At 42.6% G+C, this 26,605-nt stretch overlaps 1 protein-coding gene across 5 annotated transcripts in view; it reads right to left on the minus strand.

Moving 5' to 3' along the window:
- RBM6 (RNA binding motif protein 6) overlaps positions 1-26,605 on the minus strand; it is a 132,818-nt gene that overhangs the window by 93,430 nt on the left and 12,783 nt on the right. For 4 of the 5 annotated variants that reach the window (XM_038408337.2, XM_038408338.2, XM_038408335.2 and 1 more), the window contains exons 2-5: positions 22,055-22,166; positions 16,110-17,460; positions 15,367-15,456; positions 14,167-14,236 (exon numbers count right to left, since the gene is read on the minus strand). In XM_038408337.2, the coding sequence (XP_038264265.1) occupies positions 14,167-14,236; positions 15,367-15,456; positions 16,110-17,460; positions 22,055-22,098 (1,555 nt within the window). In that variant the 5' untranslated portion in view covers positions 22,099-22,166. The remainder of the gene's footprint in view (positions 1-14,166; positions 14,237-15,366; positions 15,457-16,109; positions 17,461-22,054; positions 22,167-26,605) is intronic. The other variant, XM_043518366.1, reaches the window with a different exon arrangement.

The following is a 26,605-nucleotide window of genomic DNA, read 5'->3' on the forward strand; positions in this document are numbered from 1 at the left end:
ACCTCGAGCACTAATAGTCCAGCGCAGCTCCCAATTATTGCTTTCCACAACAGCTCCCATCCCTGTACCCGGGTTTGGCATCTGGAAACCAGCCCCTGTTATCAGCTGCCTGCTGCAGGGCACGTCAGCAATTAGCATGGATTTTCCTCGCTTTCCCCCCGCCCACAGAGTGGAAAGAAAATGCCCAATCCACCCTTTAAGGTCTGCCAGAAATATGTCTAAGCTCTCGGCAAACCATCTTTCCTGTATATGTCAGGGCCCACATAGCAAATCTCCCGATGGGTGATCAAGCCCCCCATTTCCTGAAGGAACTTTGCTACCTCCCTATTCACACCCTTCCTGACCCACTCAATCCCAGTGATTTTGGTGGCTCCTGGCCAAATCTGCTTCTGGAGCATCTCAGACCACACCAGCTTAACCTACAGAAAAAAGCTCAACAATGAGAAGCACGTCCCTTTTTATCTTGAGTACTAAGCTAACAACAGTGGCTGTCACTAGGTCATTTTCACCGAGATGCACAATAAGAACCTGCAGTGGGCAAGAGTGAGCTGCCAAAGAACGCAGGAGTGGCATTAGCTGGTCCCACAGCATGCCTTCCCTGCCATGTAGGAACACATGAATGGCTTCGCGTCCAAAGCCCAACTGGGAACCATCTCGCCTGCTGATGGCCCGCTTGTGGGCCCAATGAATAACACTGCAGCCAATTATCCAAATGTCAGGCCGAGATGCTCCATCATTCCCTTCAAGGATAACAAAAATACCAACATATTTAACAGGACAACAGTTCTATCCTTCCCTTCCTGAAGGCAGCACCCCTCAGCCTGACTGCCAATGGCCTATAGACTGAATCGCAGGTGCATTGCAATCTAACGCGGCCTCAGAAGCAGCTGCCCCTCTTCCAAAAGAAAGGGAATCACAGACACCTAGTTTTCAGCCCAGAAATATAATCCCCATTTTAGCACCAGAGGGAAATGGAATCTGGTCAAGTACTTCACGTCTCCATGAATAAACTAACTGCTCCCACGGGATAGCTGGAAAGCCTGGAATACACACAAGGAAAGCTAATCCTTTTGTCATCACATTCCCTTAAAGTCTGGGATCTTCTGCCAGCCCCATCAATTTGGAGTCAGCACCACAGATCCCAGGCCCCAATGGAGGTCATTCCAGACTAGACACATAACTGAACTATCATTAGCAGACACTGCTAGGATCTCACTTGCCCAAAGGCACCCAGAAAAGGCAGCCACGAATGACTCGTTGAAGAAAACAGCCTTGCAACGGCTAGCACATGCGCTTGGGAAGGCCTGAACCAGGTCAAAAGAATCTGAATCATGTGACACCTGGGATCTTCAATCGCAACCAACCTTTAAGATGCCTCTGAACCACAAATGCCCTGGCAATAATCAGGGAATCCTGCAAGCACCACAAGATCACCCGTTGTGATGAGACTGTGCAAGACAAGGGGGATGTTAGGAACAGACTCCGTAGGCAGTCACCTAATTTTAGGGGTAGCTCCTGCCTGATTTTCCCATCAGTCAGACAGGGGAAGTGGAATGTCTGCCCCTTTAAGAACATTATGAATATTACCAGGAGCTGCCATACTAAGATGAATGGACCAGCCCAGCTGCCTCTTCCACAATAGCCAGGCAGGGAAGTGGAGGTTTCTGCTCCTTTCATTGTATCCTCGCACACTGCTGGGGTGGCAGAGCAGCTGCTGCCCTGGGCAACCATGACAGTGCTGCTCCAGCTCAGTCCAACTGCCATCTCCCCACCAGCTGGGACATCGCTGGAGGGTCAGGAGGAGGGTAGTTTGCTTCCTAAGAGCCAAGCTCCCTCTCCTCCAATCTGTGGAAGAGGCAAGCCTACAATGGACCAACCGCTTTGTGACCTGTACTTGCTGAAGCTCCAGTATGGGTAACACTCAAAAACAGAACCCGGCAACTCCTAAAACTCAAACTTTGTTAAATCCACTTTGTACATCCCAAATACCTTTGGAGCTATAGATTTTTCTACCAATCCAAGAGCAGTTTACTCAAGGACTGTGATACCTGGACCCGGTCTCAGTTGCCTGAGGCATATCGTCACAAAGTCCATGCAGATGAAGATGAAATTCCCCAGTCACACTCATCCTGAATAGGATTGGAGACCACCTGTTGCTTTTGTCCCCTAGATCTGAGGGGAAAAGGGTGACGAAACTTCCCTGCTGTTATTCCAGACCTCAAGGCCACAATCCACAAGGAAGGCCCCATTAAGGCATCTCAGAACCAGAGATCTGAATCAGACGATGTCCAGAAAGTCAAGCGGCACCTCCTTCACCAGAGCGACAGGCCCAGCCACACTCCCACTCTATGTGGCATTCTCCCCTCTTGGGTATCTTCAGCAAGGCACCAAATGAAATGGCAATTAATGGCACCTCTGCACGGCCCATGAACTGGCCATTCCCAGCTGTGGGGGATAAACGGGCAGGGGGGAAAAGGCCACCACATTGATTTAGCAAAAGGAATCCACAACAAACAAACAGATCACCACATTTTAGAGCCAACTCTCCGACTAGATTAAAGAGGACAAGAGCACTCAACATTGCTTCCAGCTCATTTTACTCCACACCACATGCAACTGTATTTAATGAGCTGGATAAGCAGAATTCAATAAGCACATCAGCAAACTGGTTGTTCATGTTATCTGTAATCTACCAAGAACATATAAGTGCTTAGGTCTATCAAACGGTTAAATGACGAAAGCCAAACAAATTACGACAAATATACCTGTCACCTTAATGGTCTTCCAAGTGCCTAGGCTCTGCATCACACTTCGGTCTCACTCAGACCTCAGCAATACTAATTACAAAAGGGGGAACTGAGAATGAAGTAGCACCCCTCATTCTAAATTTATTTTAAATTTAGACAGACCCCAGAGGTTAATGCAGCTCTTCATAGTCCTATGCTTACAGTCCAAAAATATACCTTCATAAACTATTACAGCTGTATGGTTAAGATTTTCAAGGGAGTCTAAGGAATTTGGGCACCATTTGGCATTTTTGAAAATATCCAGCCATAAACTGGACTGAAATGCTTTTAACAAATGGTAAGACAGAGTAACAGCAGCAGCGGAACATGTACATAGACAAGCAAAGACATTTTAATTTTCATTATTTGAGCCATAAGGCTTTGTAAATTCCAAATCTACAACTCTGTCTACACACAAAGTTACATCAGTTTAACTACAGGTTTCAAGCCAATTTAATTAAACTGGTGGAAGCGTGTGTATGGCCACTCAGAGTACCTGTAATTTGCAGATGCTAGCTAAACCAATAGAAGTGAGGGTTCAACTGCTATAGATGTCCATACAAGTGTTTGCACCAGCTTAACTTTATTTTAAAACACATTTAATTTAAACCAGTGCAACCTGTATGTAGGCAAACCCTGAGTTTAAACTTCTGTAGCAAGGTCAACTCTTGCTGGGGAAACAGAGAACCCTGAACTTGCTCTTTACCACTTAGTAAAATAGGAATTCTAACATTCAACTCTTTGGTTTCAAAGCATATTTGTAAGTTATATATTCTGCTAACAGGGATCTTAAAATGTGGATTTGGAGGCAAGTTAGACACATTTAACTTCAACTGTATCCTAATATAACTTTTCAGTTAAAAAAATGTCTGGCCAATACACTGAACTAAAAAATAAAAGTGCTAATTAAAAAACTTCCTCTTATTCTGCTGTCATCTAGATACCAGTACGAGAACATTTACAGCAGGCTATAATTTCAACAATTTACACCTCTCTTTTATACAGTGAGCAGATTTTTCTGAGAACACAGATCTGTCACAGGATCATATTAGCATTACCTGTGCAAACAGACAGTGGTTTGAGGCATTTGGGAATGGACGAACTTAAACCAACAATACTAACGTAGCATGTGCCTGGGAGTGAAGAGGCTGGTATGGTAGAAAGAAGATCAGGACAAAAAATATTGAAGGTACCTGGGGAAAAAACTGAGTTTTTAGAAGAAGCCTTCAGTAAATCCTAATTTTATATTACCTTTGATATAGCAACACTTCAGGAAGATATTTGTACTAATGCAGAGAAACCTCCCAGATCAATCAACCTCCATAACAAGCTATTTTATTTTGTTAACTTTTTTCTCTCCCTCCCTCCAAAAAACAACAACTTTTAGAAGTACTGCATTAGACTTCATGAACATAAATTCAGACAGGATCAACTCCTGCTGTGATGAGGTCTGCATAAATATACAGGAGTTCAAAACACTATTGTTACTGGAAGAGATGCACAAGAGTACGCATTTAAGACTATGTAAATGGCAGCACTGCCTGAGCCACTAAGCTCACTGACTATATAACTGAGGAAATAAATTCTGTGCTCCTAATCTTTGCTAAAATATAATACAGTGTAAATAATGTCAACACAAATTATTTTTTTCCCATCCTCCATGTTAAAGTTTTCTTCCCACAGAGGGTTCAGGTGATGTGATGGCACATTAAAGGGGACCTGATAAGCTAAAACAAAAAATCAAACATTTGGCACATAATCCTATCCACCAGGATAAAGTTCTGAATTTAAGACCTTACCTGGCCCCTGGCCTTTGCAGGTCCTGAAGTCCAATCCCACAGCAGCTCCTAACACTAATGCACAATGATCTCACATTTATCAACCCCATACCAACTCATCCCAGATGAACTTATTTATGCGGTACATGGGATGGCCCATTTATAAACACAATATTGCAAAGCTTATACATTTTATTTTTAAATAGTAAAATAAACTGGTTAAAAAACATAAAACCATTAAATATTGTGAAACATATCAAACCATCTTTTACCCAAACACCACCAATTCTAACAGGGAATCACTAGTACAGCGCATGCTGAAATGTCAGCAGCTGATGATTCATGGTGGGACTGGAATTCAGAATATACAGGAAAAAAGTTCTTAGCATTTGAGGTAATTCTGGGTTTATATGAATTTCTCTGCTAAACCTGTGTGCTACATAAGTCATATGTAAATAAGATAGGCTTCTTTAAAGCCATGAAGAGTTGGATGGAAGGGCAGGGGGCAGAAAAGATTGTTTCTTGGTATTGGATGACAAGTTATAATAGAAACCTTGTCCAAAACCCAAAAATTGAGATATTGCTCCCTAGTTCCCTCCATATACCCCCTTTGCTCCTCTCCCAATCCTTTTTCTCTTTCTGTTCCTTTGCCTTTTTTTCTGTTCTCCCCTTATTTTGGAGGAAAGAAAAATCAATAAAAATAAAAAAGTAAATAAACCAGGTCCCATTCCACCACCATTGTAGACTGAGAATACAAAACCACAAACTCTTGGCAAGGTAAAAATCTACCACTTTATTAATGATAAATAAGTTACTGCCCCCTCTGTACTGAAAGGGTAGCACCACACACACTCAAAATACAACAAACATCAATGCTGCACCAACAGAAAGGCACTGATGCCAAAAGAGATACCAAAAACTTTTAGAAATATGAAGGCAAACATAACATATCATACAGATTAAAACAATTTTATCCTTAAACTACAGCCAGCGCATCCTTTGAGAGAGGGCATGCAGAAATGACCCAGTCCAAAGAGGCAAGAGGGGTTGATCCCTTTCGTCCCTTCACTGGAGAAGCCCCAACCCCTCAGCCTAGGGGGACTAAAACAGTCAAAGCTGCTAAGTACCCTGAAAGGGACAACACTTTTCCTTGCTGCGAAGGGTCACAGCCTAAAGACTTGATCCCATGGGAGGGGAAAAAAGCCACAATATTGAAAGGTTGTAAGTTTCAGCTTTATTAAGGACAAAATATTACAACAGTATATACACAGAATATCCCAGATGCTAATAAAGAGCAGGGACCATCAATAAAAAATTCCATAAGAGGGTTGGAAGCTGCTTATGAGGCAAAGTGGGGGCAGAACAGGAGCCCTGAATTAAAATACTACTAACCACTTTATCATCTCATACTTGTCAAACGATCTCTGATGGGAATTTTTACTAACTCATGTAGGAAAGAAACTAATTCAATAAGAAATGTTAACGCAGGCAGAGTGCTGACTCATGAAGGTAATAGGAAGTTTCAGATTTTGTGCTGGGGAGGTGAAAAGGTTGAGAGCACAGCTGTATTCAAAAAAGTTTCCCAAAAAGCTGTGACAGTGTTTTATGGACAGCCTTGTCTGCTGCTGCATTTCAAGGTTGTTGTATAAATCGTTCTCTGTAGCAAGGCTAATCAGTTAGTCAAGTACCTCTGCACAGAGTCAATCAACAATCCATTGCCTGCCTATCTCCCAGACACCTCCCTGGGCGAGGATAAGGAGCCAGGGAATGCCTTCTACTGGCAAGAGGTGGACTACTACAGCAGACTTGTCAAAAGCCAATTGCCCATCCAGCTGGAAGGACCAACAAGAGCCAGTGTCACTGTTCAGCAAGGACCAATGCTTTGGTCCTGGCCACTCTAGCTGGCTACAAACAAGATTCAATTGCTTCTCGTAGGCTGGCATTGAAAATATCTTCCCCGATCTCTGACAGGTGAACACCATCTGGGCTGAACAGCTCCGGGGAAGAATACCTAATCTGGTCATGCCTTAAAACTGAGATCCCAAACATGCTGCAAAATTTGGAGAGTTCCTTAATAATCATCTTCCTGGACTTCTCTACAACTCCTGGGGGTTTGTCTAACACTGGCCACGTCCTAGGCAGTAGAGTGGACCACACAATCTTTGTCTTGGGAAACATTGAACACAACGTTGTAAGGTCATTTTTCATGCTCTTGATTAAGCCCAGCCTTGATTGGTGGGCCAAGTCATTTTCCCCTAAGTGTATAATTATCACATCAGGCAAAACACCCCTCTGCACAACAGACTGTATTAGAGACAACAACTCATCCCATAGCATGTCCTTCGTACCCAACCACGATACATGAGCCCTGATGGGGTCTATCCCTAATTGTGCTCCATATGGATGGCACCAACCCCTCTTCCACAGTGAGGTCACCACTGTGTGGCCACAAATCCACACTTCCAGAGGATTAGCCTGAGGGGGTCGAGTCACTCCTGAAAGGAAACAACAAAAGGCTTCAGTTTAGTATGATCCTGCCCACACCTCCTCCCAAACAATCCCCACTACCCAGACCATCATCTTGCCTTGCGATGCTATGTGGGGTATGTGAGCTTGTAAATATGGGTATTGTGGGGCTAGCAGTGTCAGAGTGGTGGTACTTGGAGCCTTTGAGAGGTGGTGGGATAGGAAAGTGCAGCAATGCCTTGTGCAATTTCACCAGCACCGGCAGGCTGTGATGATGCAAGGCAGCAGTCTAAGTAGGCTGCCATGTCCCTTCAGCTACAATCATGGCTGCTATGAGGGATCTGGGATGAGGTTATATTGGAAAAGAGTACGCCAAAGTGAAGGGACAACGAAGCCCTCAGGACATAACAAGCAAGAGCTCTACTTTAATGTAGAAGGGGACCACTCACCCTTAGCATGCTCCCTGGATGAGGAAAATGGAGAGCTTATGACTCAACATGTGGGGATGCTCAGTCCAAGAGAGAAATATATAAAATCCCCACTGACAAGGTGTTAACTACTAGACCTACCATGAGCTCTTACCAAGTGAATAAGCCTTACATACAGAACACAATTTTAAATTTTAACAGACATCTACTGAAATATTTCTGACGCTAACCATCCACTGCTCTGATATACAGGATAGACTGCACCAGGAAGAATCCCCTTTTCAGTTTGCCTGTGGAGCCTACGAATTGAAACGTAAATGGGATGCCAATGTGGCAAAGCTTAGCCAGAATGAGTGTGAAGTTAAATTCTTGGGTCAAGTACCAGGAAGAACTGCGTTAAACAACTGGTGTGGAATGGAGCCAAGGACACGGCGGCAGTGCACTGTACTGTCCACCTGCCAGGCCATTTCTGCAGGGCTATGGAGATCAAACACGAATTGGCATGCTTGATTCCAGGGAAGGAAAGCAGCTATGTTAATATCACTCCCTTGCTGACTGAACTACAGAGCAGTACTCAAGGGACACAAACAAGGGAAAGAGCTACAAAAGTCACTAAAAATGAAACAAAAGGGTTAAAGAGGGAAAGGATTCAGCACCTATGAAAAAAGGTAATGGGAAATGGTCTTTGGAGCTGATGGCACTCAGCTTTTGGCAAAACCAAAAATTATTCCAAAAATATTAAAATAAAATAGAATGGCTGCTATTAACAAGCAGCTTCTAAAAGAGGTCATGCACATTGTAAGGTAACACCATTAATTCCCTACACAGCACTATTGTTATTGGCCAATACAAATTTCCTATCCTCCACAATTGGACACTTGCACTCAACTGGTCCCTCCTCCTCCTCCTATTGGCAGGGATGAGACCTCTCTAGTCTCCCCACTGCTCTGAAGACTAAGATCATGCCTCTGGTATCATGGCACAAGTGTCCCCTCCATCCCCCCCCAGCTCTGGTGCTCAGTCCTTCCATGACACCCTTGTCCAGTTCTTGCATCACAAATACATAGGGGCCCTTAGGATCATAGGTCTGCCACAGCAGTGCCTGTCCTCAGATACATTTCTGGGATGCTCCCTACCTCTAATACAAATCTAGTCAGCCCCGCTCCCTGCACCCAAGTCAGCCCTGTATTACTACCCAATTAAAAAGGTATTCCCAGCTCTCACTATACAGTGCTCTCAGGAACTTCCCTTCACTTCATCTTTCCACAAGCTCTCAAAGGAAACATTTATAGGATCTCCTTGATAAAAAAAAGGGGGGGGATTCATTCAAACCCCAAGTCTCCCTGCTTCCCAACATTTCTACGCAGAAATCATTTAAAATGTACTTAAACAGGCTGCTGTAGACCTCACTTCTCCCTCTACCAACACTACCTCCACCCTGGCTCACCTGATCCCTCCAGCTCCGCTTCACAGGACTCCTCTCTGGGCGCTCCGTTCTCCACCTCGGCCAATGTGTCCATCCTCCGCAAGGGTCTCCCAGCCCGGGAAGAACTCCTCTTGGCTCCCCAGATTCGCTCGTAGAGTAAGCTGGCACATCCTCACAGGTCTACCAGCAACCTCTCCTTGGAGCTCATTTCCCCTAAACAGCTTCCCCAACCGTCGGTACCAACCCTAGCACGACTCTCAGTTGAAAAATAGACCCTTCCAAGCTCTTTCCACCTCAGAGTTTCCAGAGGAACAATTCACTTGAACAGAAGGCTGAGGATGGTGGAGTATAGCCCACCTCATGCTCTCATTCATAACTTTGGTTTGTCTTTGTATTTGGCAAATACTGGTGCAGTGTTTCTTAAAGTAACATGACTCATAATAGGCAGCCAAAGGCCCTTTAAAATAAAAGACAGCTCCTCACCCTCTGGTGGGCAGGGCATACATACAGTGATCCTGAATGTTCTGTGCACACTGGACACACAAGATCATTTCTCAGTCTCTTTGTTTTATGTTTAAACCCTACCTAGAAAAGTAGAAATAAAGATTGAAGAAAAAAGTTTGGAGGAGCTATGTCTGGGTTTTAAAATACAAGGTTTATAAAGTGAAGAGTTGTGTTCATGTGAGATCCCTTGAAGAGCTTCAAACTCTTCTGGCAGTGGCAGCATCATGTCAAATTAACAGGAAGTAACATGGAAAGAAGCGAAGCACATGACAAAACTGGTCCAGTGGCATTTCACACATGATTAAAAGCTCCATCACATACAACACATAAGGTTAAGTGTCCTTGAAAACCTTGACCCCTGCTGAGCCACTGGAGATCAAGTTATTCTGAATGGAGAAAAGGGAGCTATTAGTCAATTACATAACCACTTCTCACAAGACTATTCATAAGCAAATCACTAGTATCTACCAAAAAGGTAGCTCATCTTTCACTCTGACTGGGAATGCATACTTATCAGAACAAGAAGAAGGGGTTACAGAGCAAAATGGCTTCTAACTCTTGAGAAAACAGTATAGACACCATTCTCAAGACATTAATTGAGCTGGCAACTGATACCCTCCAAAAAGGTACAGCCAGAGGAAGAGACAACAATCTAAACTATTAATGTACTTATTTTTGATAACACTATCACACATGATTATGGTGGGGGGGATGCAAAAAAACCTGTCCGAACAAATTTTCTTGGTACCTCTAACATGTAGGTACACGCATTAGCCCAAAAGAGGTCCAACTTAAACCACGTAAACATATGGAAGCTCATAAGGTGGAACATATTTGGTCTAAATATTAGACGTCTAACACAAATCTCTGAATGTCCTGGGTGTTTGGGTTAAAGTCAGGTGAACTCATAATATAGTAGTTAAGCCAGTTCTCTTGATTAGTTTCTCTACTTTTTTTTAAATCCAGATAATTGTTTTACTGTTTGTATGCCTCTTAGGCCAAACCGTCTAAAGGGTAGATAGCTCATATGCACATCAAAATCATGCACCGTTGTGTCAGAAACAGTACTGAAAGCTCAGCAAGTGCAGAGATTAAAATGTTTTTCCCTTAATGCACATGCATCATTGTTAAAAATGAAGCTTTATAAGCTTATATAAATTAATCAAGCTACTTATCTCAGAGAAAGACTAACTACTGTAAACAAATTTTGTCAAACTAGTCTTGAAAAAAGTCACACAGCAAGGCTTAGCGTAATAAAATAAGATTAGGGCCCTAACAAATTCACGGCCATGAAAAACATGTCCCGGACCATGAAATCTGGTCTCCCCCTGTGAAATCTGGTCTTGTTTGCTTTTACCCTATACTATACAGATTTCACAGGGGAGAGCAGTGTTTCTTAAACTGGGGGTCTTGACCCAAAAGGGAGTTGCAGGAGGGTCACAGTATTGCCACCCTGACGTCTGTGCTGCCTTCAGAACTAGGCAGCCGGAGAGCAGCAGCTGTTGGCCAGGCACCCAGCTCTGAAGACAGTGTCCCGCCAGCAGCAGTGCAGAAATAAGGGTGGCAATTCCATCACAACCTTACTTCTGTGCTGCTGCCTTCAGAGCTGGGCGGCTGAAGAGTGGCAGCTGCTGACTGTGGGCCCAACTCTGCAGGCAGCAGCCCAGAAGTAAAGGTAGCAGTACCACAACCCCCACCACAACAACATTGCAAATCCCCTCCACACACACACACACACAACTCCTTTTCGGGTCAGGACCCCTACAATTACAACACCATGAAATTTCAGATTTAAATAGCTGAAGTCATGAAATTTATGATTTTTGAAATCCTATGTCTGTGAAATTGACCAAAATAGACAGTGAATTTAGTAGGGCCCTACATATGATAAAAAGAGCTTAGCAGTCATTAAACTGTTCTGAACACTAATTATGGGACATTTATTCCACATTGAGTGTTATTAGTTATTGGCCACTTCCTTTCTCCAATTTCTGCAGTCCTCCTTCTCTCCAAGACACACTGCCAACATGAAGTGCACAATTAAACTCATTAATAACTTTAAAATAATATATAGTTCTTGCTATGTTGACAAAGTTGCACTCTTACCCACGCATAGACGGACTTAGCACTAGCTCTTTTGAACTATGCTGTCATTTTTTTCCACCAAAATAATCAATATAACTGGTGTGCAGAGGTGTATTACCTAGCACCTTCCATAATTAAATTTGCAGCATGATGTTGCCTTTGATTGTATGCATATTTAAGCACACACACCATTACTGCAGTAGTAGAGTCCCAATCTTCCAAAGAGGACTCCTACTTCCAAACAGACTTAACTTTTCAGAAAAACTAAACTTTGAGCTCAGTTTTTCAGTTTCTCAGCTCAATTTTTTAAGTTGGGTTTACGTAAGCTTTCACCTTTTTAGTTACCTGATCAGGAAAAGATGTTTTCCACATTTTTAGAAAGTTACTTTGTTGTCACACACATACACAAAGTTACTGATGTCATAAGTTACATAACTTCTGAGATTCCTGACTGGTAATTTAAATTCTCAGGCATGTTATAACAACATATTTTGTTTTGTATTGAATCTCAAATCTTTGGATTGTCAAAACAATGCATCTGGCTAAAGCATGGTTATGTGGACCATGAATAATTCTGCACTGCTGCAGACAAGTCAATAGGAAGCAGGGCTACTGACCAATCAAATTAGCTGACACAGTGTCAAGCAATAGTTTTAAGTAGCCCACAGAACATAAGCTACTTTTTAAAATGTCAACCCTTTCCCTCCCCAAAAAAGAATTTACTACTATTTTAAAATAACAGAAATACATTTCTTGCTAAGCTGATGACATGAGAACTGAAACAGAACATTTCATTTACAGTGTATAAGGGAAATTTGCACCTCTTGGGTTAAAGAATAAGCATCAGTGGGCATTAAGGCCTCAGCATGCAGCTTCAGACATTACCTCCCACATCTGGACACCTTTGGAAACTGTGGGGCAATAGCTCTCTACTAAAAGCCTAACTATACATCCAAATTGATTGGAGGTGCAAGACTTGTGAAGAGAAGCCCAGGTTGGAATTCATTTTTTACTGAGAAGAAACAACATACTCCTGAGAAAGAGTATCAGACAGAACCATGTCTGTATGTGTACAAACATGCATGTTGTAGCTGTGTTGGTCCAAGACATTAGAGAGACAAGGTGGTGACGTTAAAAAAAAAACCACAAACATATTACCCCACCCAGTTTGTCTCCGTGTACAAATATAATGCTTGATAATTGTGGTGTTGCACTATATTAATTTCATAAGCTTGATGATAGCCATGCTGTGTTACACTCAAGGAGGATGGAAGGGAGCAGAGAGGCTCTACCCATATCCTCTGTGAATCCTGCTTGTTAGGCAAAAGCAGGTGACATCACTATGGGACATTCTTTCATTCAAGGGACCGAGGAAAGACGGAGAGCACTCCTTTGACAGCTGCTCAGAACCAAAAATGTAATTAAAGCTTTCACTTTGTGAAATACTCTTTCGTTCCAGGTTTAATTGTAAATAAGTAATGCATTGACCCCAGGCATTACAACTATCCAGCAAGTAACCCAGACCAGCAACAGTACAATGCAATGGCCAGCATGGAAACGTTAGCTTTTTTTTTTTTTCTTTAAATAAAAACAAGAGTCTCCTTCTTTTAAGGGTTTGTAAAATGAAAAAAATCACTTTGGAGCAGAAGCTGTTCAGTATCATCAGAGCAGGGAGAGATGCTTTCAGATGGCTTCCCATTGTATCCAGAATTTTCTATTGTCATTCTAACATCCCCAAGAATCATCCCTCATTCCCTACCATTGCACTTCCTTGTTTCAACACCTTTTTTTCCACCTAGAAAGGAACCCTGCAAGTCTTGTGAATACATGTCAGAAGCACAAAAAAGTGAACCAGGAAGGTGAAAAAAGTCATCCTTTAATATGAGGAAAGCCATCCTAATCCAGAATCTGGTACTTATGTATACATACATATACACCGGACCCTCGCTAGAACGCGGGATTTGAGATCCATGTGTGGTACCGCGTTAAAATGAATTTGAATTAAAGTAATTAAATTTGGGATCCATGGCCGCGACTGCATTATATGCGAATTCACACTATATAGACATGCGTTCTAGCGAGGGTCTGGTGTGTGTGTCTAGAGAGAGAGAGAGAGACACAGACAGACAGACAGAGACAGATAGATATAGATATAGATATATATAAAGTTACATTTTGACCTGTGTTTCATAGGTATGATGTACTACAATAGCTTGGGATTACAAAAATAGTAACATTTGTCAGTGATGCAAGGTCTCATGAGAAGTCTATTTGTATAGAATTTTTTCCAGAGTGCAATCACCTCATGGTTAAGACTGACTGCCCAATAAAAAGATTTAACAGGTAACCTCTATTGGGAACAAACATTGCCTACTGTGCATACAGATTTTGCTCCTGAAGGAGTTCAGACAGTTTAGGTGTTTTCTGTCACTCACACATGGCTAGAGCACAGGTAGTACATGTGCTTAACCTCTGAAGTACCAAATCTGTGACTGATGCCATCAATCTTGAAGGCGGCAAGGGTATAGACTAGTATTTAGATGACTCAATAGGTATTTTCAGTCCATACTACCTATGATTATGGCATCAAACAATTTAAATAAAAAGAATAAGTGAGCACCAGTCTGATAAAGGCCTTTTGATAACCCCACCCCAGCTCCCTAATACCAGAAGCACTGAAAAAACTCTCTCACCTGAACTATAATCTTTTAGGCGCAAGTCTTTCACAGGTGTCCCATCAGGCGCTCGAAAAGCATTGAGAATCTAGAGAGACAAACCAAGAGTCCACATCAGTTCCACAGTACACACCAAACCAAGGCTACTTTAGCAAGGCAAGATAGAGAGAGGAAGTAGAGTACAGTAAAAGCTAACACTCTCATAAGACTTCTGTCGGTTTTGGATGCCCAACTCCATTACAAAGTGACATCTTCCCACAGAGTCTCCTTATCATCTGAGAACTGCCTTTTAAAGAGAAACACTGTCGTTACAGAATTCAGGTGCACGGAGCTCAGTTATTTAGGTTTTAATGACTTCTCCATTCAGAGTGTTTTCTTCTTAATGTGTTGCAATCACTTCTCATTTATTACTATTAAAATCACTGATCGATAGTTACCTTTGAGATTGTTTGGGCCTTTATTTCCTCTAACATCCCGCTATCTCAGGACACACTAAGTTCCTCACATGAGTTCTCAGGCACAATTCTCAAGTAGTCTGATAATCATAACCGAACTAAAGAGCACTACATTGCAAGAGGCTCACAGTCTGGAACTGCCATAGATACACCCTGGGGCTGACTATTGGAGCTCTGTGGAAGTAACTTTTTCTACCACCTCACAGAGGAAGGCTAGCAACCAGTGTTGGCTTTTTGACTAAGCTCAAGTGTAGTATGAGATGTTTTTTCTATCTCTACAGGATACTATTTTAGCACCTCCCAGCTATTGCCCATTGAGCTCACTTGCATACTAACTCCCTTTCTGGCTACAAGATGAATAAAGATGCGGTAATACAAGAATATAAGGCAGCCTGAAAGAAAGGGAAGTGAAAAGCGCAAGAGTGTCACCTCTACATTACTCGCAGTCAAAATCTCAACAACAAGAAAAAACTAGCACTGTGGTCACGCCTAAAACTTTGGATTTCCATGTGGAAAAAATCATGAGCTGGTGTAAATCGCACTCTGCCCACCTCTTGGACACAAAAGGCCTGAAAATACATTTTAGATTGGCAATTACTTATATTTTTTATTTAAAAAGAAACAAAAGTTGCTCTTCTTCTCTAATTAAAAATCTCTTCAGTTCTTCAGACCATGCTGGGAACTGCTTACAACATTTGGGATATTACATATTTTTGCTACAGATTTTGATAAACTTTGGAGGAATTTTAAAAAACCCACTTACGTCATCCTTTGTGGCAGTTTCAGGCACTCCTCCTAGCCGAATGAGCTTGCTTGGTTTCACATCTTTGGGGCAGGTCCTGTAATCTTGGTCCTTGAGTTCAGAATCAAGACAGTTTTACGATTGAGGCACAGTTGTCCGCAAGACACAAAACAGTAACAAAATAAAGCAGGGCACTATTCATAACCAGAATAGCTCCAACAGCCCTTTACAACAACAATATGTTTTAGGGATGGACAGCCATGTTGGCTGGTTGTGGCCTTTCAAACTTGGAGCTATTTCAAATGCATTTAGATTCCATAAAGAAATTTCAGTCTAGTCCCAGTAAATACTTGTCTACATGCTATATCATTCAGAGTAACCCTCGGTCACGACTAAGAAGTGGCCAAACTCCTGGAAAAATCATGGGCTCTAAAAGATTTTAAAGAAAAGTGAGACAAGCCAACATACAGTTTTGTTGTGCTCCTAAAAGCAGGAGATATTTGGAATTTTTAAAAAATAGCTTAAATTGTTTATTTGGATATTACTTTGGACTAAATTAAATGTGTGGTGTAGAGGGAATGAGTGGGGGTAGAAAATTAGAGGATGAGGAGGCATTCAGGGAAGGTAGGTATACAGGGATAAGACTGCTACCCCTAGGATATGGATGGAAATCTCCTTCACTGTCCCTCCCCTCCTTTTTTTTCATACTTTAAATAAAAAAGGATCTGTTTTGGCTCATTCAGAGTTTTTACAAAACCACATACCTGAAGATCCTGTCTAGAATCTTTGCTGGGTTTTCCTTCTGTAAAGGACTTGCCGTGCTCATAATCAAACAGCTGACTCCCTGGCAGCCGATGATCTACATCTCTGTATTCAATGTTTCTGTAATCAGTATCTTGTCTTCCGAGGAAATCCAGACCACCTTCGCCCTTTAGCACAAGACTAGAATCTGATCTTTGATGTTCAGTACCAGAAAGCTGCTGCTCGTTTGCAAAGGTCTGTGGTGGCTCATCTTGGTCTTGAAGAGGCCCACGGCTATTCTGGAAATCTAGTGAAGACTCAATTTCAAGACCCATTCCAAGGGACTCTTCTCCTCTCACTCTCGGCTCTGAATGTTGAAACTCTCCTTTCTGGACGCCAAACGGAGATCTGTCTAGCATAAGATCACATGTGGACTCTTCTCTCTTGTTTGTGCTTAAGGTAGATCGCTCTCTGTCTGTTAAAGGTACAGTAGACTGACTGCGCCTAAAATCTATAAGATTCTGATCCACAGGGGGAATCTCCCTATCTGTAAAGTCCATAGTAGGAGCAATGTCTCTGCCCCTAAAATCCTGATCAGATCGAGACTTGTGCCTATTTCTGAAATCTGAAGGTGGTGTCTCCCTATCCCTAAAGTCCAGATCAGAGGTACTCATGCCCCTGAAGTCCATGTCAGGTACATCCCTGTTTCTAAAATCTGAATAGGAATGCTCTCTACCCCGATAGGGTAACTCAGGCATGTCCCTTGCCCTAAAGTCTGAATGGGCTCCATCTCTACCTCTAAAGTCCAGATCAAATGAACCCCTGCTCCTGAAGTCTGATGGGAGGTCCTCTCTGCCCCTATAGTCCATGGTATGAGCTTCCCTGTCCCTATAGCTCATACGGCTTGCCTCCCTATTTCTATAATCCATAGAAGAAACATCCCCACCCCTAAAGTCCATAGACAGCCCCTCCCTATCTTGGAAGTCTCCAGAATACATCTCCCTGCCCCTAAACTCAGAAGAGGGTGGTTCCCGGCCCCTAAATTCTGAAGAGGGTGGTTCCCGGCCCCTGAAGTCCAACTGTGAGTCATCTCTGTTCTGAAAGTCAGAAGGTGGGAAGTCTCTGCTCCTGAAATCATGATGACCCTCCCCACCTCTGAAATCACTCCGAGGTCCATCTCTAGCTCCATAGGTGAAAGAAGCTTCCTCTCTGTTGGCAAACTGAGGATTGAGAAGGCCTGAGAATGCCTGGATATCAAAAGGAAGTGATTCTCTGCCAGAGAAGTTGCCAGAGTGTCTTTCTTGAGCAAGACTATCAAGGGAAGAAGGGTATTCCCTGTTCCACCCGGGAGCAAACCTTTCTTCTTGGCTCCCACTGTAGAAATAAAGACAGTATTATTCATAACATGCTTAGAGTCTGAACTCTACACAGAAGCACATTCTTCTCTAAGCTCTAAGAGCCACAGAAGGCATTGACGTTTGGCAGTTTAAGATGAGGCAGCATACGACAGATGTGAAATAGTAAACTTGCATGCTCCCATTTCACCACAATTTCTAGAAGCACTCAACAGGGAAAACCTGCAATATTAATGGGTTAATGATGATAGCAATCCACATAGCCCTGCACTATATGCAGCTAGGGAGCCAGATAAGGCTCCCTGAAGTGGTGTATTTGCTTGAGCATCACTAACCCCATTCTGGAGGGATCCATTTTTGCTTTGGTTCTCTTAGCACAGATACAAATGGTTAACTTACTAAATGGTCATGAGGTGGAGGTTACCTAGTCATCTCCATTAGTATGCTATGCAATAGTTTGTCCTCTTTGCTAGGGCCTGATATTGCAAGACGCTGAGCACTCTCAATTCATGCTGACTTCAGTAAGAGTTTGGGAGTGCTCAGAGGTTCCTAGGAAAAGGTCAAGTGTTCAAAAGTGTGTAGCTTGCTTGTGTCATATTAGTTTCCCAGCAACGGCACCTAATTTACGTTGCTAAAGCCATGGGCTCTAATTCTCTATGCACAGTGAGACTCAGAAAGAGGTTTTTTTCTCAAGAGGTAGGTTTCAGAGTGGTAGTCGTGTTAGTCTCCATTATCAGCAAAAACAATGAGGAGTCCTTGTGGCACCATAGAGACTAACAAATTTATTTGGGCATAAGCTATTGTGGGCTAAAACCCACTTCATAGAATATCAGGGTTGGAAGGGACCTGAGGAGCTCATCTAGTCCAACCCACTGCTCAAAGTAGGACCAATCCTCAACTAAATCATCCCAGCCAGGGCTTTGTCAAGCCTGACCTTAAAAACTTCTAAGGAAGGAGATTATACCACCTCCCCAGGTAATGCATTCCAGTGTTTCACCACCCTCCTAGTGAAAAAGTTTTTCCTAATATCCAACCTAAACCTCCCCCAGTGCATTAAGACCATTACTCCTCATTCTGTCATCTGCTACACTGAGAACAGTCTAGATCCATCCTCTTTGGAACCCCCTTTCAGGTAGTTGAAAGCAGCTATCAAATCCCCCCTCATTCTTCTCTTCTAAACAATCCCAGTTCCCTCAGCCTCTCCTCATAAGTCATGTGTTCCAGTACCCGAATCATTTTTGTTGCCCTCCGCTGGACGTTTTCCAATTTTTCCACATCCTTCTTGTAGTGTGGGGCCCAAAACTGGACACAATACTCCAGATGAGGCCTCATCAATGTTGAATAGAGGGGAACGATCACGTCCCTCGATCTGCTGGCAATGCCCCTACTTATACATCCCAAAATGCCATTGGCCTTCTTGGCAACAACAGCACATTGTTGACTCATATCCAGCTTTTCGTCCACTGTAACCCCTCGGTCTGTCCTTTTCTGCAGAACTTCTGCTGAGCCATTTGGTCCCTAGTCTGTAGCGGTGCATGGGATTCTTCAGTCCTAAGTGCAGGACTCTGCACTTGTCCTTGTTGAACCTCAGATTTCTATTGGCCCAATCCTCTAATTTGTCTAGGATCCCCTGTAGCCTATCCCTACCCACCAGCGTATCTACCTCTCCTCCCAGTTTAGTGTCATCTGCAAACTTGCTGAGGGTGCAATCCACAGCATCCTCCAGATCTTTAATGAAGATATTGAACATAATGAAGATATTCATCAGATGCATGGAGTGAAAAATACTGTAAATGGTATAAATATTACAGCACATGAAAAGATGGGAGTTGCCTTATTAAGTGGGGGGTCAGTGCTAACAAGGCCAATTCAATTAATGTGGAAGTGACCTATTCTCAACAGATGACAAGAAGGGGTGAATATCATGAGAGGGAAAATTACTTTTGTAGTGACCCATCCACTCCCAGTCTTTATTCAGGCTGAATTTGATGATGTCCAGTTTGTAAATTAATTCCAGATCTGCAGTTTCTCATTGAAGTCCGTTTTTGATGTTTTTTTGTAGAAGAATTGTCACTTTTAAGTCTGTTATTGAGTGTCCAGGGAGATTGAAGTGCTCTCCTACTGGGAGTAGATGACTCACTACAAAAAGTAATTTTCCCTCTGCTAATGACAGGTTTCAGAGTAGCAGCCGTTTTAGTCTGTATCCGCAAAAAGAAAAGGAGGACTTGTGGCACCTTAGAGACTAAAATTTATTTGAGCATAAGCTTTCGTGAGCTACAGTTCACTTCATTGGATGCATTCGATGCATCTGATGAAGTGAGCTGTAGCTCACAAAAGCTTATGCTCAAATAAATTTATTAGTCTCTAAAGTGTCACAAGGACTCCTCATTTTTTCCTCAAGAGGTAGTTTCATAACATAAGTATGGCCATACTTGGTCAGACCAAAGGTCCATCCAGCCCAGTATCCAGTCTGCCGACAATGGCCAATGCCAGGTGCCCCAGAGGGAGTGAACCTAACAGGTAATGACCAAATGATTTCTCTCTTGCCATCCATCTCCACCCTCTGACAGAGGCTAGAGACACCATTACTTACCCATCCTGGCTAATAGCCGTTTATGGACTTAACCTCCATGAATTTATCTAGTTCTCTTTTAAACCCTCTGGTCCTAGCCTTCACAACCTCTTCAGGCAAGGAGTTCCACAGATTGACTGTGCGGTGTGTAAAGAAGAACTTCCTTTTATTTTTTTTAAACCTGATACCCATTAATTTCATTTGGTGGCCCATAGTTCTTATATTATGGGAACAAGTAAATAACAACATTTCCTTATTCACTTTCTCCACACCACTCATGATTTTATTTACCTCTATCATATCCCCCCTTAATCTCCTCTTTTCCAAGCTGAAACGTCCTAGCCTCTTTACTCTCTCCTCATATGGGACCCATTCCAAACCCCTAATCATTTTAGATGCCCTTCTCTGAACCTTTTCTAATGCCAGTGTATCCTTTTTGAGATGAGGAGACCACATTTGTATGCAGTAATCAAGATGTGGGCATACCATGGATTTATATAAGGGCAATAAGATATTCTCCGTCTTATTCTCTATTCCTTTTTTAATGATTCCTAATATCCTGTTTGCTTTTTTGACTGACGCTGCACACTACATGGACGTCTTCAGAGAACTATCCACAATGACTCCAAGATCTCTTTCCTGAAGCTACAGCTAAATTACCAATAGGTTTTATGGGGATGGAGCAATCTGTCTCATTTTAGCCAAGTCTGACTCTCCCGCATTTTTAAAAAACTTAAAATGTAAACAGAAATATAGCAAGAATCCTGAAAGAATAATCCCAAATCCTGATAAATCAGTAGACACCTCCTCTTTGGCAATCTCAGCAAATCGAGTTCATCTTAAAGTTCACAGTGATAGAAGCATTCACCCATGGACATGTGAGATGACATATTTGAATTTAGTCAAATTATCTATGGATATATTGACAGCAGTAATGCAAAACAATGATTATAACTTGGATCAAGGGGAAATAAATAATTCTCCAGCACTTGAAATAATTATGCTAGTTCATTTTCAACTGGAAAAAAAAACCATCAGGAAAGCATCATCATCTAGAACCAGCCAGAACAGTATTAGTTAGAGGGTAAAATAAAATCACATACAGCTACTCATATATAAAGCATATAAGAAGAGAAATGACTTCTTGGCAATCTCCACTTGTTACTGACTCAAACAGCAGAAGTATTCTCATTACCTCAGAACCCTGTGGGGTAAATTTCTGTTGTGAGGAAGTACACTCAGCAGATTCATTCAGGCTGGACAAATAAGTGAGTTAACAAGGATAATGAAAGAACTAAGTACTAGTGATTAAACAGTGAAATAGCCTAGCTCCTGATACCTCTCTTTTTGTAACCCCAATTTCCCGATATCAACATAGGGTCTAAATGACAGCCAGAGGAATGCAAGCAAGGGAAACATTCCATTGTGTTGGTACTTCTTGTTTGAGTGTAAGGACTGTTAGAATGACATTCACAAGTGTCTGACTATTGTACATTCTGAGCTGTACTCCCTTAGATTTCTCTCTCAATAGCGTGGAAGTAGCCTAAACATTCACTACAAACAAGTGACCTTAAAGGCCATGAAGTTGCAGATATGTTTGAAACAAAGAAATGTTGAAACCAAGATCCAACAGGATCCACATGATAATCGTTAAAAATGTCTTAACAGCTTCTAGAGTCGAAGTTAGGAGTGTATCAATACCTTAGCTAACAATGACTACATTAAATTTAAGTGTATGTTCAGCAAAGGTGCAAGGAGGAGAAGCAGAAATGCTAGAAGCAGCTATCTTTGCAGAAGAAATAACTAGCAGGAATTTATAGGAAGCTGGAACATTTCGTGTGGTAGAAAACAGGCAATTTGAGACACTCAGAGTAGCTCCACAGCGGTCATATAGCTCACCCAAAAACAGTTTCACAATAGCAAGATGTCCAGTGAGTAAGGACAAAGAGTAAACAGAGAAAAGAGCTCCATAGCCCCTGTTACTTTCAACATTTCATGTAAGAAGAGCCTTGAAATATAAACTCCAAATCCAAATGCTTACCGGAAAGGGCCCATTCTATTGGCCGGCCGAGGGTCTCCCCACATCTTTCCCTATCCGGTGGACTTCCAAAGATGGATAAATTCCTTCCACAAACAATGACAGACAGCAGAACCTGTGGTGGAAATAGCATGACAATAAGCCTGTAGACATCTATGAAAAATATCACCTGATCAGTTTAAACAAAGTTTTGTATATCTGAGATTCAGAAATATAAGCAACATGCTGCAGTGCAAGAACACAGGAATGCAACAATTAAACTCCTTTTACTAAGTTTATACGTCCCAAACTATTCAACTTTTTTTTTTTAATCAGATTGTCAGAATGGCAGGGGATAGTAATTTAAGATTTGTTTGTCATTTATACCACACTTCCCACCTACTGTGTATTCTAATTTACCATTCACACTCCAATTAGAAAGGAGAAAACACTCAAAAGAAAACACTACAAATCAATAGAGCTGTAATTTTAAAAAAAAAAAAAAATCAATGTACAACATTAATTTTTAACCCAGGCACAATTTCTGCCAGAAGCTCTTGGCTGGCTAAGTTTGGAAACATTTCAATTCAAATGGTCTATCACGGTGGTTCCCAAACTAGGGGCGCCACTTGTTCAGGGAAAGCCCCTAGGGGGGCCGGACCGGTTTATTTACCTGCCGCAACCACAGGTTCGGCCGATCATAGCTCCCATTGGCCGCGGTTTGCCACACCAGGCCAATGGGGGCTGCGGGAAGGGCGGCCAGCACATCCTTTGGCCCGCACCACTTCCCACATCCCCCATTGGCCGAGAACGGCGAACCGCGGCCAGTCAAACCTGCAGACGCGGCAGGTAAACAAATCAGCCCGGCCCGCCAGGGGCTTTCCCTGAATAAGTGGAGCCCGTAGTTTGGGAACCACTGGCCTATCATGTTTATTGTGCTACCTAGAGCCTACTTGGATTAGAAACAAACATCTACTTGTGCTACCTACTTGCATTAGAAACAAACAACTTGCTCACAATTGGTTATATAGGCACCACAATAGTGCACAGTTCTAATCGGGATGGATATATCAGATCACAGGGTAACCTCATTTGGATCTCTTTCCAGAGGCTACAAGAACATCCACAGCAAGTCTAGCCCCCTACTATGTTTCATTCCCACTTTAAGATTCTTCTTTTGGTCTGATTATCATTATAACCATGGGATGCATTCATTGTGCTAGAAGAAAAGCCTCTGACAAAAAAACTTGTAGGACTTGTGGAGAAGACCAGAAGAGGCCCTGAATTAAGCACCACCACATAGATAGCATCTTCCTCATCCCTGACAACAAGACTAGTCTATAAATGCACAGCAGTCTTTTTTGGACAAATGGGCTGCTAAAAGCAGGAAGCCATGGCCTGGAAAAAGGGGAACATGACTACAGAGGATGTATTGCAGGCTCCTGATCAACCACAGGAAAACACAGAACCCTTCAGTGTAAGTGAAGAGTGTTCCACTTTGGATGGCTCATCATGAAAGTTTTCAAAGTGGGAAAGATCAGGAAGGGGAAGAGTTAAAGGAAATTGAGAGTGCATATGATAATTAGTTTTGAAAAAATAGAAAAGTCCAATGGTCGGTCTTTGGAGTTATCACAAAAGTTGGTACTAGCGGGCAGAGAGTAGGTTGTCTCTCACAGCTGACATACTTGCAGTATTGCATAACAAGTAGGGGCAGACAGAAGAGGGCACTACAGAAATGGAACTGGAGAGGTTCCAAAGAGCAGTAGTGGTACTGCTTAAAATTCCCATAGGGCTGTCTTTAGTGTTCCAGCACTATATAGACAACTAGCAGAACAGAGCACAGCACCTGGTGAAGGACAAAGGTGATACTGGATGTGGGATTATTTCAACCCTGAAACAGATGGATAATTTGTCCAATATATCAGAAGTTTGCTAGCTATGGCTTTGACCTTAAACAGCTGGGTATCACATGTATGAAAAAATATTTCAAGGATATACATGAGGTGGGAGTGATATAAGTGATATAAGCAACCAGAGTTAGCTGGAGAATTGCTCGTCAGCACTGCACAACGTTGTCAAGGCAAGCACATTCAGGGCAATGGACGCAGACAACAATCACTCCCACGGCCACCTAGGATGGAACAGCAGACACAGAAGTTTAAGAAAGGTCAAAAATACATCTGAAGAAGCCCTTACTGATTTCTGCCTCTGAAAAGATGCTTCGCCCACGTGGAAGATGAGGATGTCCAGAAGTTGCTGGCTACTGTCAAATCCAGAACATCCAGGTCCAAGTAGTTTCCCCTCCCAAACGAAAAAAGGCTATGGCAGAACTTTGTTGAGCAGCAAAGGATGCAAAACAGCTGGCAACAGACAGCTCCAAGGGGCAGGGGGAGGGGTGCATCAGATTACAGGCCCATTAATGCACACCAGGTCAGCCTTAGCAAACTGATTTGCCAGCATAAGAAACACGGCATGTGTCATTTTGAGAAGCAGCATGCTGTCAGCAATGTATTGGAGGAAATGCATGCTGTAATACAAGCGTGGCTGCTCTCCCACAGCTTTCATGGCCTCTGACACAGGACAAAGCATGAAGCAGCAGCCCATGTCAGCTGTTTCACATTCATATCCTGCTTCATGCTCCCTCAACCAAGCAGCACTGGAGCTTCTCTGAGGAAAGTGAGCAAATGCTGACCTGGTAATTATATGGCCTCCATCACAACACTATTTGAGATCATCAATGATTAACGAATGAACAATCATCAACATTAATGAATTTATCCTAATACCCCTGTAATTTACATACAGAAAACTGAAGTGTAGAGAAACTATGTGACTGTGCCAAGATCACACATGAAATCTGACTGAGCCAGGAACTGAACCCTGATCTCTTAAGGCCTAGTCTAGTACCCTAATCACACAGCCACCTCCTTTCTCCTCCTCTTTTTTGCCTGCACGCACTTCAGCTGGTCTTCCACTACATGTAATGTTCTCCAAGAGATTCAGACGACGCTGACTCTCATGCCATCAGAAGCCAGAGATGGTGACACAACCAAACTGCATGCTCCATACGTTGCATCAGCTCAATAAGCACTGTGCTGCCCTCTGGGCTATACAATGCATTGTGCTGCACAGCTTACAGACCCAGAAAGACAGTAACCTGTATTTCATTTGGTCAGATTGACCTCTCGAAAGGACTATGTGGCATCTAGAGACCGAGGCTTAACTAGCATTAGCTGGGTCATTGGGCTGATCTGCCTACTAACAAAAAGTTCTGTGGTCAAGTTATACAGCCAGTAAAATGACAACATAACTACAGCACAGGCCAAAAACACACTGTGCAAACTCAGAGGTAACTACCACCTCAGAAACAAGAGCACATAGTGACATATGTGAACTGCAGATTAAAAAATACCCTGGTTACCTTCCTCCTGTTGAGGCAGACACCCTACCAAAAGCAAAAATTAAAACATGGACCAAGTACATTCAAGGGGACCCCATCCTAAACTCTTGGAGCAGCATCCCACTCAGACAAAAGGGCAATAACTGCTGCTCAGATGGGAAGACCAGGCACTGTGGAGCAGCCTGAAGGATTTTGAGTTCATTAACATTTCCCCTGCAAGATTCAAATGAAGCCACCACTTCACAAACAGCAGATGGCTACAGGATACAGTTGTAGTGGCTGCTAATACAGACCCCTTATTAAATTAGCAGCTCAAGAGAAATGCAGGGCAGGAACTCTTCCATGAAGCTGTCCCATTGCCTAGGCTGAACCCATTACAGTGATTACTCCAAATAGCTTTTGGATACAGCAGGAGCTATGGACACTGGCCATTAGACCTCCCTCTACAAAGGCTATGTTGAGGATCTCATCAAAATTATTAAATCCCTGCTTCTGTTTAATTATCAAAAGACTGACCGCATAACTACTAGTAGCAGCTGGGAAAAATAGCCTCAGACAAGGATAACATAAGATGAATAGTAATACGTTCTCCCCGGCATGCCCCATGCAAGAAACTAAAACCTGCCAACTGCCTTATGAAGAAAGCACACTTTCTACCTGGGGACCATTACCAACCAGTTAAACGGATGGAAGATGCTAGATAGCACGAGCATTCCCTACATCCCCCCAATCATCAACTAGTGCAGTGTTGTAAATTTAGTCATTTTCCAACTCCTGTAAATTCGAGAATTCCCACTAATTTCAATTCCTGGGGAAAACATTATGATATTACCCTCAATGCTTTAGGGAGTGGCCGCTGGTGTAATAATCCTGACCCTGCTAAAACTGTGATACAGCAGCATAGAATACTGCCCTGGAGGGAGAGAGAGCCAATGAGAGAGCAGCTCAGCTGGGGAAGGGGCTCAGAATTAACCTGAAGGGCAGCTGAGAGATAAAACAGAGGAAGGAGAAGAATCTACATGCTGAGCTAGCACACAATAAAAGTAGGGAGTGAGGAGGAGGAAAGAAGGAAAATAGAAAAGTTTTCAGATCAGGAGAAGAAGAAAAAAAACAGAACTGGGCATGGAAGCAGAAACTGTTAAAGAAGGGAATTCGAGGGAAATAAAATCTACCGA

This window comes from Dermochelys coriacea, chromosome 7, assembly GCF_009764565.3.
Source record: "Dermochelys coriacea isolate rDerCor1 chromosome 7, rDerCor1.pri.v4, whole genome shotgun sequence".
Lineage (NCBI taxonomy): Eukaryota > Metazoa > Chordata > Testudines > Dermochelyidae > Dermochelys > Dermochelys coriacea.